Source organism: Eriocheir sinensis, chromosome 56 (genome assembly GCF_024679095.1).
Source record: "Eriocheir sinensis breed Jianghai 21 chromosome 56, ASM2467909v1, whole genome shotgun sequence".
Classification (NCBI taxonomy): Eukaryota; Metazoa; Arthropoda; class Malacostraca; order Decapoda; family Varunidae; genus Eriocheir; species Eriocheir sinensis.
In genome coordinates, this window is record NC_066564.1 from 5,080,162 (window position 1) to 5,095,347 (window position 15,186).

A 15,186-nucleotide genomic window follows, 5' to 3' on the forward strand; every position below is an offset into this window, starting at 1 on the left:
GATTCCTGCCGTGAGGGATGGACGCCTGCCGCCGTAATCAGCTAGCGTGGACAGGTCAAAGGTGGGCACATCCAAGGAGCGGAGTTGGTGTCGGAGCAGCACTCGCTGGGAGTACACTTATTTACTTCACTCTGTTTGTACACTTTGATTCTACTGACTTGCTTTTCTATTTTCTTTCCATTTGTTTTCTTCACTTTTGCTTACTTTGGACTTTTCTGTACTCTTCCTTTCTGCACTCTTTATTCTTCCTTTCCTCTTTACTCTTTCTTTCCTCTTTACTCTTCCTTTCCTTTTTACTCTTCCTTTCCTCTTTACTCTTCCTTTCCTTTTTACTCTTCCTTTCCTTTTTACTCTTTCTTTCCGTTTTATTCTTTCTTTCCTCTTTACTCTTCCTTTCCTTTTTACTCCTCCTTTCCTCTTTATTCTTCCTTTCCTCTTTACTCTTCATTTCCTCTTTACTCTTCCTTTCCTCTTTACTCTTCATTTCCTCTTTACTCCTCCTTTACTCTTTACTCTTCCTTTCCTCTTTACTCTTCCTTTCCTCTCTACTCTCCCTTTCCTCTTTACTTTTCCTTTCCTCTTTCCTCTTTCTTTCCTCTTTACTCTCCCTTTCCTCTTTACCCTTCCTTTCCTCTATTCTTCCTTTCCTCTTTACTCTTTCTTTCCTCTTTACTCTTCCTTTCCTCTTTACTCTTCCTTTCCTTTACTCCGCATTTCCTCTTTACTCCTCCTTTCCTCTTTACTCTTCCTTTCCTCTTTACTCTTCATTTCCTCTTTACTCCTCCTTTCCTCTTTATTCTTCCTTTCCTCTTTCCTCTTTAGTCACCCCCCCCCCCCCCAACAGATGAGTGACAGGCGTGCCGTTAGAAAGGCTGAAATTCGCCCCACAACACAGAGGAAGAGGAGGAAGTCAGCTGTCTTGTGCGTCTTCCGCCCTGCCAAGCCTTTTCCCACCCCTGCCCGCCCCTGCCAGCCCTGCCACGCCTCGAAGCACCTATATTGAGTGCAGAAATGAAGGTTCCACCGGATGCTGCGTGTTAAAAGTGTCCGGTGAAGGGGGAGAAGGTGCGTGTGAAGGGGGGTATCGTGTAGGTCCTTCCACCTCCATCCTACTCCTCTAAATTTCTTTACTATTCATTTTCTTTACTCATCATTTTCTTTCTTCTTTACTTTCCTTACTCTTCACCCGTTACTCTTTCTTTCCACTCCACTTTTCCTTTCCTCTTTCCTCTTTATCCCTCTCCATTTTCTCTTTATTTGTTAAGTCTTCCTTTGCTTTCTTTATTTTTTACTCTTCCTTTCCTCTTTGCTCTTCATTTCCTCTTTACTCTTTCCTCTTTACTCTCTTTCCTCTTTCCTCTTCTTTTCCTCTCTATATACTGTACTCTTCCTTTCCTCTTTACTCTTCCTTTCTTCTTTACTCTTCATTACCTCTTTACTCTTTTTTTACTCTTTACTCTCCTCTTTACTTTTCCTTTCCTCTTTACTCTTCCTTTCCTCTTTAGTCTTCCTTTACTCTACTTTTTCTTTCCTCTTTACTCTCCTCTTTACTCTTCCTTTCCTTTTTACTCTTCCTTTCTTCTTTTCTCTTCATTTCCTCCACTCTTCCTTTCCTCTTTCCTCTTCCTCCTTACTCTTTCCTCTTCCTTTCCTCTTTCCTCTTTACTCTTTCCTCTACTCTTTCCTCTTTACTCTTCATTTCTTCTTTACTCTTCATTTCCTCTTTCCTCTTCCTTTCCTCTTTCCTCTTCCTCTTTCCTCTTCTTTTCCCTTTTACTCTTTCTTTCCTCTTTACTCTTCATTTCCCCTTTATTCTTCCTTTCCTTTTTACTCTCCCTTTCCTCTTTCCTTTTCCTTTCCTCTACTCTTCCTTTCTTCTTTACTCTTTCCTCTTTCCTCTTTCTTTCCTCTTTACTCTTCCTTTGCTCTATATTCTTCCTCTTTACTTTTACTTTCCTCTTTACTCTTCCTTTCCTCTTTACTCATCTTTTCCTCTTTACTTTTCCTTTCCTCTTTACCCTTTCTTTACTCTTCTCTCTTTACTCTTTATTCGTTAGTCTTTCTATACTTTCTTTACTTTTTACATTTGCTTTCCTATTTACTTTTCTTTTCCTCTTTCCTCTCATTCCTCTTTCTTATGAGTATATGTGAGTATGACCAGTTTCTGAGTAAGTAAAGTAAAGCACCCATTTCGGTAGATGTCTTCCTACCAACTTCTACCGATATTAGTATATTAGATATTAGCACAGCCTTCACTGGTTCCTGGCCCTCCCCTATTTCTACCCTCCAGGTTCATTCAAGTAGGCGGTCATGGTGAGAGTTTGTAGGCTAATATGGAAATAAATGTAGCTATTCACATGAGGTTAATATTGACATTATGTGTTGTATTTTATTTTCCAGAATGCAGTGCAGTAATTATTGGCTTTCAGAAGACTAAAGATCCTTCAACATAGTGGTAAATAAAGTTTATGAGCGCAATCTAGCACATTGCATTTTGGCAGTGGGGGATCAGGTTAGGAAGGTTAGCTATAGTTAGGTAATATTAAGATAGGTTAGGTTTAGTTTTATTAAATTTGTTAAGTTCATTTGTTTATGATGAATATGTGTAATATGTTTCACGCTGTGCCTTTGTTGTCTGTGGCACCAGAGAAGGCTGTGGTAAGCTCCATATTCCCCTGAAAAACTCCCACATATCAACACTATATTTATTCTTCTTAAAATCACTAAAGAAGAATTTTGGTGTTATGTGGTGCGTATCACATACCACCCAAGATCTAAAAGTACTCATCTACAGACAGTAATGTCACGAATGAGTGGTTTGCCTCCCTGCTTTCAGTTCCCAAGAATGTTTGGAACCAATGAATCAAACCGCGGTGCATTTCTGGAGGCTGCGAGGGAGGCCAGGGAGGAGCGAGCAGCCGAGCGCAGGCGGGATGAGGCGGCCACCAAGATCCAGGCAGCGGTCCGCGGCTGGCTGATTCGGGTCACTCGGAAAAGAAAGATCAGGTGAGGGTAACTATTGTTGTGTTCACACTTAACATTCTTCTGAGAATGTTTTTTGAGTGTGTCACTTATTCTGATGTATTTTATGTTCTTTCATTTTTCTTTACACAAACTTGAATAGAATTATAGAATGAAGCATTTCATTTTTAATGCAGTCAGTGATATGTTTATGTATTTGTTTTATATGATTTGATCATGGATCTACAGTTAATTTTGTAGTTTTTCTATAAAAGTGATTATTTATAGTAAAGCAAAACTGCTACCAACCAATGTATGTTCTGAGGGTTGCAATGAGTACTGTTTGTCATAGTTTATGAGTTTGGATGTTTTGCAGGCAGGTTTGATTGCTCAGTATTATGTATTGCAGCTTTTAGTATTTTGCTGATTGTGACATTTTCCATGAAAAATTTCAGGGAAAAGTTTGATGAGTTATTTGGCACAGAGCCGATTGCTCCGGACCAGACGCCTGTCCTGCCACAGGCTTTAGATGCCTTTCAAGCAATCCTTGGATTCATCAACATTTATAAAGAGAAAAGGGATGAAAAGAGATTTGAAATCCTCACAAGGTAATCATGATCTTTTTATCTAGTAATAATAATCTTTATTTATCTGAATTTACCTTCCTTACAACTAAACATTGCAAATGTAGAACTATTTCCTGAAAGCTTTTAACAGTATTGCCTTTATCTGTAATACACTTGTATATTCACTGAGCTGAAGCAATGTTTGTATGTTAAATTGAATATGCTTTCCTTTATTTCAAGGTACTTGCTGGCAAGTATGGATAGTGATAATATAAAGTTAACCTATGTGTCCTGTGGCATGAACAAGGACTTGACACTGCAGTGGATCCATCAGATAAAAGATGTAAGTGCTCCCGAAGAGGCTTCAGCGAAGGTTGAGGCTTTCTTGTGGACACCTGTGAAGGGCGCTCCATTGGTCTACAGTTGTGTCAATAACAGATTTAGTAAATAAAGAAATTAGAATTTTTTAATGAAGAGAAATTTAAGGAAATGTCTTCTTTTTACAGATTTTATATCTTGCCTGTGAAATTCTGGGAGACTTGCATCCTGAATTTCCCAAAGAAAATCGCCTCATGTCGCTTTATTTGCACCTCCTCCTCACATTTACCGGTACAAACACATGGAAGATTTTACGGATACAAAGCTTTGAGCCGTTGAAGCCATCCCTCAACAAGCTCACTGAAAATGTAATGGGAGACCTGGTGTCCAGACGCCTTTACAGCACTTTGAATGTAAGTATGCTAGATCAGTAGCTGGCACACAGTTTACATAGTTTTAGGGAGTCAGAGTATCATGTGCATATACCATACAGTACCATCATGCAACACAACATATTTTTTTTGTTCTGGGAGATGCCCACATCTAACACAGTCAGATGTGAACACAAGGTTTAGGGTTGGCCACCCTCTGGAATTCCAGGAAGGGATCAGAGTTATATTAGTAGATATTAGTGACTAATTATTGATGTGTACAAGCAATTCAGGGATATTACTCCTTTGCAGCAAGTCCTTGTCCATGGTTTGTGTAGAGAAAAGACACTTCTCCGTGGTCCCGCCATTACCACCATAATAACACTGGCCCTGCGGCCTCTGGTAGCTGCCAGCTACTCAGACAAGCTTCTCTCTCTCCTGACCATACACATGTTGAGCGTTCCGGCCCTCATCCACCACCTGGACACCTTGGCGCCAGAGGTCAGTTGTGTCCAGCTACTGTTGATTGGTATTATCCTTAAAAAGGAAACTGCTTTAAAATACTTTTCATTCCAACACATGGAAATGTATATAGAGAAAAAAAATGAGATGATTCACAGATATATTTAGTCTTTTAGGACAGGAGCTGCCTTGTATATGCATAACAGCCTCTTGCACTCCTTATGTTTTAATTGACCTTGTGATTAGTTCACAAACAAATTGGTGACTATTGTATTTAACTTCATATTGCATTATTTTGTTTATATATTTATTTTTTGATTTTTGTATTATGAAAGAGAACTGTAAAATATTTCTTCTTTGCAGGCTTTACAGATGTTATGCACCAATGACATATTTGAGAGAGTGGTTCAATTTGTACAAACAGAACAACACTTGCGCATCATCTTCAATACTCTGGAGGGATCCTACGCTCTCTGCCTCTTAGCAAATCTTGTCCATTTGGCTCACAAAGAAACTGACAGAGCACTGCCAAAGTTAGCATTTCCTGAGTTTAATGTAAGTATTATTTCACTCGATCTGTTTTGTAAAATGATGTGGCGTGCATCTTATTGAAGAGTTTTTGTACTATTTCCTTTCCATAGGTTATTAGTGGAGTTTTGAGTATCTCATCTTATCATCTGACCATATCCTCCTAAGACAGGCTGGGGAGTTACTTGATGGAAAAAGCCAAATAGTAATATTACAAGCTTCTCAAAACAGATTTTAAGCAAAATTGAAGGATTTTCACATGAAGTATTACTGCAGATTGTAAAGTATGAGGATCAGTAACACTTGACTGTCTCTTTTGATCAGTTTGTAGTGAAGCGTTTGCTTGAGAAGTGTGGCGAGTACGTCACAACCAAGCAGAGCAGCAGCCTGACCCACTGGCACTTGGTGCTTGGCTGGTTCTCGCGGCCCATCGACAGCTACCTTGATGAGTCCTTGGAGCTAGTGAAATCACAGCTGCAGCTTCTTTGGTCGGGAGCTGTGATTAAAGTCATGTTTTCATCCCTCGCCAGCTTAATTGCAGCACAGGTAAGGAATATTTCGTGAAAATTTTAATGTAAATATGTTTGGACGCTTACTTAGGAGAGTGTGGGCAGCATCATGTGACAGCTTGTTTTGGAGAAAGCTTAGTCTGGCTCAGAGGGGTTTTGTGTAGCACAGCTTGGCATGTGCAGTGTAGCTCAGTTTTGACCTAATCCCTTCTCATTAATGTTACTATGATTAAAATATGGATATTATATCTACACATTGCTTGATTTTAGATAACCTGTCATATGGAATAAAGAAACATTTATTGAACTTGTTAGAATTTACCTAAGTAATCTTGAAAATATGAATTTGACTTTTTTTGTTTAGCATATATTTTTTGTTAGATGTTTTAAACATTTTATATATAATTTTCCACAGGAGCTGTCACCCAATGAGCCAAGTAACCACTCGGGAGTTACATCATCCTCGACAACCTCCTCCTTAACTAGTATTGGGTCGTATGTGTCCTCAAACATTATGAAAAGAGCGCTGGACAGGCGACTCACGTCCAGCAGCCCTGCTGGTTCAGGAGGCACGCGCTGGGGGGGGAGCCGCAAGCTTGGCTCCCGGGGTGTGGCCACGGCGGCAATGGTGTGCTCCATGTACCACTCCGCCATCACTACTCTCTCACAGCTGAAGATTGATATCCTGACAGGCAAGTCTTTTCAGGGGCAATTGTTGTCTTGTACTTTATCCTGGTAGCCTTATCTATTTGGAAGGGCAGGTTAGAAATAAAATTGTTATAGAATATGTATATTATGAACAATTTTGGTAATTTATTTTGATAACTTTTATGGATTTTTTTCTCTCTTAGGTTTATGCTACAAAAGTGACATGGTTTCACAACTGTGGCAAGTATTGCTTTCATTGGGTCCTTCCTGCGGACTCAAAAGTTTTTTGGATCTACTCTCGGTGTCAACGAAAGCCACAGCACCAGAGTTTCACATGCTCATGCTGTTTTGTGACGCCACCGCTCATCTTGTCACGTAAGTTTCATCACCTGGTGTATACAGGTGCTCGCTTGGGTGCCACCGTTGCTCTAATGTGTCCAAGGGTTTTCTTTTCTTCCCACTGTATTGATGGTACTTAAGGTCATTTATTAAGAGGGTTTGGAAAACATGTTAATAGAGTTCTTGACAGTGCCTATTAAAGATAACTCCAAGGAAGTACAATGTTCACTTTTATAGCTTTGTAATGCCTTTCTGATGATTGCATGGTGGGGTGTGAAAATTCAGCACTTTAATTTTATATATGGTTAGTTTTGCTTCCTTTTAGAAAGCATCATGAAAGCATATAATTAAAATGATTGTAGGGTTTTCATATCACATTTTATTTATAGTCTTACCCTCCTGCAGAGTATTGGATGACTTGGAGATGTATGAACAGCAGAGACCTTTTACCATTAGTGATTATACAACAATGTCAGCATTCCTGAACAACTTTACATATAAGGTACGGTCTTTTGCACATGGGTAAGTTGCGATTGGCTTCTTCAGTAAAGTTATTTTGTCCACAAGGAAGTATCATCAATGATGCCATTGGTAAACTTGTAGGAAGTATATCCATCTCCAAATATATTTCAAGATATTATCACCATTTTTGTTTGCATATTCCACATGTGTTATCTCCATTATTTCCTGGCTTTACATTTTCTTTTTTTTTTCATATATGCAGTATAAGTCCATTAATCCGGTCACCAGTGGTCCAGCAAGCACGGTGATTGTTTGCTCTTTTGGCCCGAGCCTCTAATCCAAGGCACAGTGCCAACTAAAGACTACTCTTTCTGCCCTTTTGTGTGTGTCACAGTGGCATGCTGCTGGGCAGAGTTTGGATCTCTGCATAAGTAGATTACACTCTGCTGACTTCTATCCAGCTGCTGCTCAAAATTATAAAAAAAGAATACCATGCTGCCACAGCTGTAACTCCAACTTAAAGAATGCTGACATAAAGGGTTCTTACTGCATGGTTATGATAGTTCATATTTATCATTGTCATTCTGGTGTTAATGCTTGATTATCCTCATCTATTGTTGCCGTTACCCAACAGATAATTCACAATGGCTTGGTGGATGTGCGTAATGTACAAGGAAGTCCACTCTTTGTCTCCTTGCACACACTCTTGCTTCTCCTGTACAAGAGGAATTCACGTAGAAACTATGTGCCAGACACTCACTGGCTCATCAAAGAAGTGAGAGTGTCGTCCTTCATGATGGACCTGGAGCAAGGAGACGCTCAGGCTCAGGTGAGGTGGATTCTGAAATTAATTTTGACATTTAAATTTAGTTTTGATCTCAGTCATATTATTTATAACTAAACAACACTAATTAATTTTTTGGCTTGATGGTTACTGCAAAGTAATATGATGTCTTTAAAATTGTGTATGCTTTATGGCCATAGTGGCTAAGTGTGCACTGCTCCCTGTTGGGCGTGAGAAACAGAGTTATGATGATGATAATGCTAAAGGTTATAATTCCCAGGTACTGATACAGAAAATGCCGCACATCATCCCCCACACGGAACGAGTCTTGCTCTTTAAGAAGTATGTGGCCAACAACAAGGCAAAGCTGGGGCTGAGTGATGCTTCGTGTGCCTCGCCTCACTCCACGCTGATCACGGTGCACAGGTGAGGTGACGGAACACTGGTTGACTAATATTTCATGCATCATATGTGTTTACAGCACAAGTACAGTTGTGGATGTAGACCTGGCAGCAATACTTCCATGTTCATGGATCTGTCACTTCTTTGTCAAGAGTTTAAGGGTGAACTATCTGAAACTATCCATCTATATCTGTCTAGCCTGTTGCCCCAAGAACTTCCCCTGAGGGTTGTAACCTTACCAGAAGATTGTCCATTTTTTCTTGTCCATGCCCTCCCTTTTTGCAGCATTCACATCGCCTTTCTCACCTACAATATAATATCCAAAGCAGCCCACCATATGAATCATCACTGTGCTTCCCTATTAAAGGGACATAAAGACTTTTTATTTATACATGAATGACTCTCGTTACTTATTATTTATTGTTCTTCGCAGTTATTTAGCTTTTGTCTAAATAGCAGCCAGTGAAGAACTTTGGAGTACTTCAGAATAGGTTGATTGCTCATATTGTTTGCCCAGTCTGCCTTTACCAGAATGAAACATTTACTTGATAGCATGAAAATGTATATTTAAAATTCAAGTATGAGTCACACAGATAAAAAGTCATTTCTGGAACTCAGACCAAGAGACTGGTGCTCAGACGTTGACCTGATGTTGCAGGTCCCGCCTGGTGGAGGACGGCTACCAGCAACTGGCGTCTCTTTCCCCGCGGGCTCTCAAGGGCATGATTAGGGTGCGGTTCATCAATGAGCAAGGCCTGGATGAAGCCGGCATTGACCAAGACGGTGTTTTTAAAGGTGGAATCACTTGCTGATTTTGTTAAGTAATCAACAGCTTTATCATCATCAATATTATCAGCATCATCCCAATCTCTTAATCTCTTAAGGCTTCTGCTCAGCCCATACATAATCTACATCACTTAATTTAAAGGCTATTTTGTTATCATCACCAACTGCAATCAGCTTTTGAAACAGGCCACGTTAACACCGGCCCTGTGACGAGTGAGGTAACAGTTCGCGCCTTAACAAACAAACAGTTACACGCATCCAGTTCAATAACCACCTTAAAAACCTGTAACAAGTGTCTCTGTCTCTCCCTGCTCTGGCATTCCCTCTCAGCACACTCAATCCTGCTACTTCCAACTCTCGCTCCAATACTTTCTCACCTAATTGATCCACTTCACAGGCAGTCTTCCCCCTCCCTCAATCCTTCCCTCATACACTCTTTTCACAAATTCATTCTCCTTCATTCTCATCACCTGTCCAAACCATCTCAGTGTACCATGCTTAACCCATTCGATCATGATATCTAGGGCGTGGGAAGTGGGATGAGGAGGAGGATGACTTCACATGTCCCTCTAAATGTGTTGGATGATCCAGAAGAAACTGTCATTATCACACTATTTTTTGTTTCCTGTTCATTCTTTCATTGTGTAAACCTTTTCCATGCTTGCTTACAGTTCCTCAGCTACTAATATTAACCTGTGTCTCCTTACAGAGTTCTTGGAAGAGACACTCAAGAGGGTGTTTGACCCATCTCTGAACTTGTTTCGTCTGACAAGTGAGGAGCGACTTTATCCATCCCCAACTTCATTCATGACAGAAAACCACCTTCAGCTCTTTGAATTCATTGGCCGGATGTTGGGAAAAGCAGTATATGAGGTTTGTGAAATATCTTTATGTGAAAATCAAAGTCATGTGTTGTGTTGAAGGTGTTGAAACCAGCCAGCTCTGGTACATCATCAGTCGACAGTACTACACACATTCTCTGCTGCCCAGGCAGTCCTTAATTTAGGAAAGTGATGCTTTCTGAATGTCTCATGTTACATTTTTTTCACCAAAAGTTTCTATGAACCATTCATAACTAATACATGCAATTTCATTATTTTTTTCAGAGCATTGTTGTTGACTGTCCATTTGCATCCTTCTTCCTTAGTCAAGTATTAGGAGAACAACAGTCAGCTTTGTACTCCTCCATAGACGAGTTGCCTTCTTTAGATCCAGAATTGTACAAGTCAATGACCTACATAAAGGTGAGTTGGACTGTTGAAATTCCATACTTTTATAAAGGACCAAATAGTAGAAATTGTATTCATTAACATTAAGTATGCAATAAAAGTCCACAAGTAATCTGAATAGCAGTGGATCCATGCCTGTACAGACTAGCACATTTCTTAGACTGTAAGTTAACCCACACATTTTTTTTTTTTTTTTTTTTTTTTTTTTTTACGTTGTTGCCTATTGCGCCGGTAGGCATCTTCCCGGTGGTGAGATACCTACTCCATATAAGGGCAGACAAGGCCCTTGTATATAGTTAGCATCTGGGAATGGGTAAAGAACTGGTGTAGACAACTTCAATAGTTTAAATATTAGAGCTTAATTCATTATAAAAACCTTCATATCCTTTTTCGGCATTTATCTTTCCTGCAGCATTATGAAGGGGATGTAAATGACCTGGACTTGACGTTTTCCTATGATGAGGACTGTTTGGGCGAGATCATTACTCACGAGCTGAGGCCAGGCGGAAAGTCCATCCCAGTGACCAATGACAACAAGATTGTGTACATCCACCTGATGGCTCACTTCAAGATGCACCTTCAGATAAGAGATCAGACCAAGGCCTTCATCAGAGGTTTCCGGTCCATCATCACACCAGAGTGGCTGTCATTATTTTCAGTACCTGAGGTAAGTTATATTTTAATAATTAAAAACTGCTTAAAAACTTGTTAATAATTGCTGGATGACTGCTTAAATAAGTTAATGGCAGAATAAGATTATTTATCCTGCTTTTGTATGGCTGATTTAGTTTACTAATGTAATTTGCTGACATTATAAGATACTGTACTACTTCTTTCAAGGATGTGCACAAGTATGGTTAAGCAGTATGGTAAATCAGGTATAATTAGAAATGCCCATGATTTCCCATTTTTAGATTGTTTTTCCTTAACAGTTTCAGCGATTGATTTCTGGTGACAATGTAGCCGTGGACCTCAAAGACCTGCGGGAAAACACACTGTATTACGGAGGGTTCCACGACAAGCACCGGGTGGTCTGCTGGCTGTGGGACATTCTTGAGCGGGACTTCAAGGAGGAGGAGCGGGCACTGTTTCTCAAGGTAGGTTCATTGTACATTTTAACTTTTATTTAGCAGATGTCAGGTCATGGACATTAGAAAAACAGTGACTGAGTCTTATAATTTTGTGAAAAGAACTTCCCCTCAAATTTGCTATTAAATAGGTACATCCAAATTTTCCTTTTCAGTTTGTGACTAGTTGTTCCAAACCACCGCTCCTGGGATTCACAAACCTGGAGCCGCCTTTTTCAATTCGTTGTGTTGAAGTTGGTGATGATGAAGATACAGGTTAGTAAAAATATTGTCAGTTTGCTGGGATCATAATAGTTTCTGCATATGTATAGTTTTTCATTGGATGCTTGTATAACAGTTTCAGCATTACATAGTTTTCATTGGGTGTTTGTATAATAGTTTCAGGAATTTGTAAAGTTTTTCATTGGGTGTTTGTATAATAGTTTCTGCATATGTATAGTTTTTCATTGGATGCTTGTATAATAGTTTCAGCATTACATAGTTTTCATTGGGTGTTTGTATAATAGTTTCAGCATTACAGTTTTCATTGGGTGTTTGTATAATAGTTTCAGCATTACATAGTTTTCATTGGGTGTTTGTATAATAGTTTCAGCATTACATAGTTTTCATTGGGTGTTTGTATGATAGTTTCAGCATTACATTCCTGGAGATGTTGTGTTATTTAAAATCACGTTATTTAAACAATTTCCCTATAAGAAACAATAGTAAGAGGGGGGTTATGATCCTGGACACTGGGAAAGTCTGCCTATTTTGGGGATTTTGTTATTCTAACCTTAGAAAAACACATTATTAATACATTAGTAGGTCACGGAAACAACAAAAACACACATTCTCATTTTATTTATTTACATAGTTTTCATTGGGTGTTTGTATAATAGTTTCAGCATTTATAAAGTTTATCATTGGGCATTTGTATAATAGTAACAGCATTGTATAGTTTTTCTGTGGGTGTTTATAGTATTTTTTTGAGCAGTCTTTTGCATCGTCAACTAACACTATTGACATTTGTGCTTTCTCAGGGGACACAATAGGAAGCGTTATTCGTGGATTTTTTGCAATAAGGAAACGAGACCCTGTGAACAGACTCCCGACTTCCTCCACATGCTTCAACCTCCTCAAGCTGCCAAACTACCAGCGGAAGAGCACCTTGAGAGACAAACTTCGCTATGCCATCACAAGCAACACCGGGTTTGAACTGTCTTAAGGGTAAAGTTCACACACACACATATACTTCATGGTTCCCTATCCAGTGTTGCTGTATGTTATTGGCAAAGATGCACATGGAATTCAGTCTTTAATGTGATGAGTATAAGAATGACAAACATGAAAAGATTAGGAGGAAGCTAAGTGTGCTAAAACATGTGAAATATATCACTGCATTTATGTAAGCCAATAACCTTCATCATCATATCATCATTATCACCACCACCACCACCATCACCACCATCATCATCTGTATCATCATCAGCATCATCATTATCATCATCAATGGTTACCACCGTCACCATCACCATTCTGTTTTATTAAAAGAAAAATTAAAGTTGAAGGTATTTTTTATATTTTTTACTTGGGATTGGATGTTGAATATTTAGGTTAAGAAATAACAAAACTTGTTCCATGAGACTTAAGGTATTGAAGTGTATTTTAAGTTGTTTAAGTGATCATAAGAAAAAAGTGTAGGCAGCCATTCATTGGGAAGTGTCAGATGATTAACAACATATAAATTCCCCTCAGTCACGTCAGCGGAAGTATAAAAGACAACACAGAACATGGGTTGGAAAAAAAAAAAAAGTCTTACACTGAGTTGCATTAATAACAGTGATGAAAATTGGTTATACTACTGTCAGTTATATTTTGTTGTTACTTTCCAGGTTACCTCTTGAATTTTTGTCTGTTATTTGTTTATGATGTCTGTAGATCATAATTTACCATTACTATTAGTTTTTCCTGTGGTCTTGTTCCATGTACCATACACACTTCTAAATCCCCCTTAGACTAGTGGAATATTCGCCTCATCATCATCCCCATATAAACTTTATTATCAAAGTTTACAGCAGCTGTTCATTATTTTAAAGTGTATGAACCATATCAGACATTACTTATGTATATAATCATACACGGAAGTTATTTGTATACTATATATATTTTTAATTTCTTGCAGCATAGCTCATGTTAGTGGAATAAAAGTTACCAATCTATGCAGACACCACAGACATGCACACACTTATAGGCAACGTAGACCACCAGAAAACATCCTCCTTGGTTCAGATTGTTTGTGTGTGTTTGGACAAAGCAAGGCGAGGAAGGCATGAAGGGATATTGATATGGATTTCCTGTTAAGTTAAGAGGACGTGATATGATATTTGAGTGAAATTGTATGAGGCAAAGATCGGGTTCAGGAAGGTAATCCCTGTAAGGAATAAGGCGTCATGAATTCCCATACACATTAGTCTATTTATATCTCTGATGCTTTGTCCTCTCACGAAGAAAAGTTGTTCAGTTGGATTAATTCGTGTTCAAGGAGATGTGTAAAAACTGGTTTACAAATAGGGTGGTGGATGAATACAAGAAATTAAGCAGTCATGTAATTAGTACAAATATGATTGAAAGTTTTAAATACGGATTACCTAGATTTATGGATGGGAAAGAAAAACAATGTAATAACGTTTCCAGGAGCTGCCATGAGAACAGTCCTTTTGTGGTCTCCTTATATCCTTGTGTGTCCATATTTAGAGTGGAGCAATTATTTCTCACACAGCAAGGGAGGCAGCTCAAGAGCAAAAAACAAAAACTGGAACAAAAAAGCCCACTAGATGCTGCTCCAACAAAAAACAGAACGAGAGGTGTCTTGATACTCATGTGAAAGAGTTCAATTCGTAGGCAGGAGGAAATACAGATGAAGGAGGGCTGTTCCAGAGTTTACCAGCAGAAGGGATAAAAGACTGAAGATGCTGGTTGACTTTTAAGGGATTTGGACAGAATAGGGATGAGCAAGAGTGGAAAATCGTGTGCAGTGTGGCCGCAAAAAGGGGGTGAGGCATGCAGTTAGGTTAGTTGGAAAGTGATGGAAATATCAGTAGTTTTGTGTTCTCATGTTCCCAGCTTTGTGCCAATTGTTATTCAGCAGAACATAAAGCAAGGTTATGAGTGACAGAAGAGGGATTGAGAGCAAACAGTGGAATATCTTTATAAAGGTCATTTGAAAAGGAATATTTCTGTACCATTAGGTGACTGAATGACTGCAAAAGGAAGTTTATTTATTATGGCTCGCATGATTAAGTTAGCTAAGTATATAGATACAGTAAAGCCTCGATATAATGGACCCGCTTATAACGGATTTCGGATATAACGGACAAGATCAGAGGGTCAGAAATCCACGGGGACCGACCGAGAATAATTTTTCAACCAGCCGCGCCCGGTAACTACAATAGCATCTGCTATAAAGCTACCTGCCCCTCCTCCCTTTATCTGCTGTCCCATCCCTCAGTTACTGTAGTCTTTTTCAGCCCACCTGATGAAATATTTTCCTCCCTCTGGTTCCCATTCAAATGAAGAACCTGTTTACACCACAAGAAAGTCTTATGCGTCAATCCAGGATGTAAATGTAACAGAAAACAGCCAAGTGTTTGTGAGTGTTGGTAGTGACACAGCTTAAGGGGGGTGAGGTCCTCCTCAAGATCCCCGCAGGGCCCCACTGCCAACCTGGCAGCCTCAGTGCCTCGCAGTTCGGCGC

The 15,186-nt window shown here is 39.3% G+C and overlaps 1 protein-coding gene across 1 annotated transcript; it reads left to right on the forward strand.

Annotated features, from left to right (window-relative positions):
• Positions 1 to 889: 889 nt before the first annotated feature.
• On the forward strand, positions 890 to 14,145 carry LOC126984193 (ubiquitin-protein ligase E3B-like). The gene is made up of 20 exons (XM_050837687.1): positions 890 to 1,065; positions 2,837 to 3,006; positions 3,417 to 3,569; positions 3,768 to 3,870; positions 4,034 to 4,258; positions 4,529 to 4,717; positions 5,042 to 5,233; positions 5,531 to 5,752; positions 6,131 to 6,407; positions 6,567 to 6,738; positions 7,108 to 7,204; positions 7,799 to 7,993; positions 8,229 to 8,374; positions 9,009 to 9,145; positions 9,846 to 10,009; positions 10,243 to 10,380; positions 10,778 to 11,032; positions 11,298 to 11,462; positions 11,609 to 11,708; positions 12,473 to 14,145. The coding sequence occupies exons 2-20, from the start codon at positions 2,846 to 2,848 to the stop codon at positions 12,655 to 12,657; spliced, it is 3,276 nt and encodes a 1,091-aa protein (XP_050693644.1). The 5' UTR covers positions 890 to 1,065; positions 2,837 to 2,845; the 3' UTR covers positions 12,658 to 14,145.
• Positions 14,146 to 15,186: the final 1,041 nt, after the last annotated feature.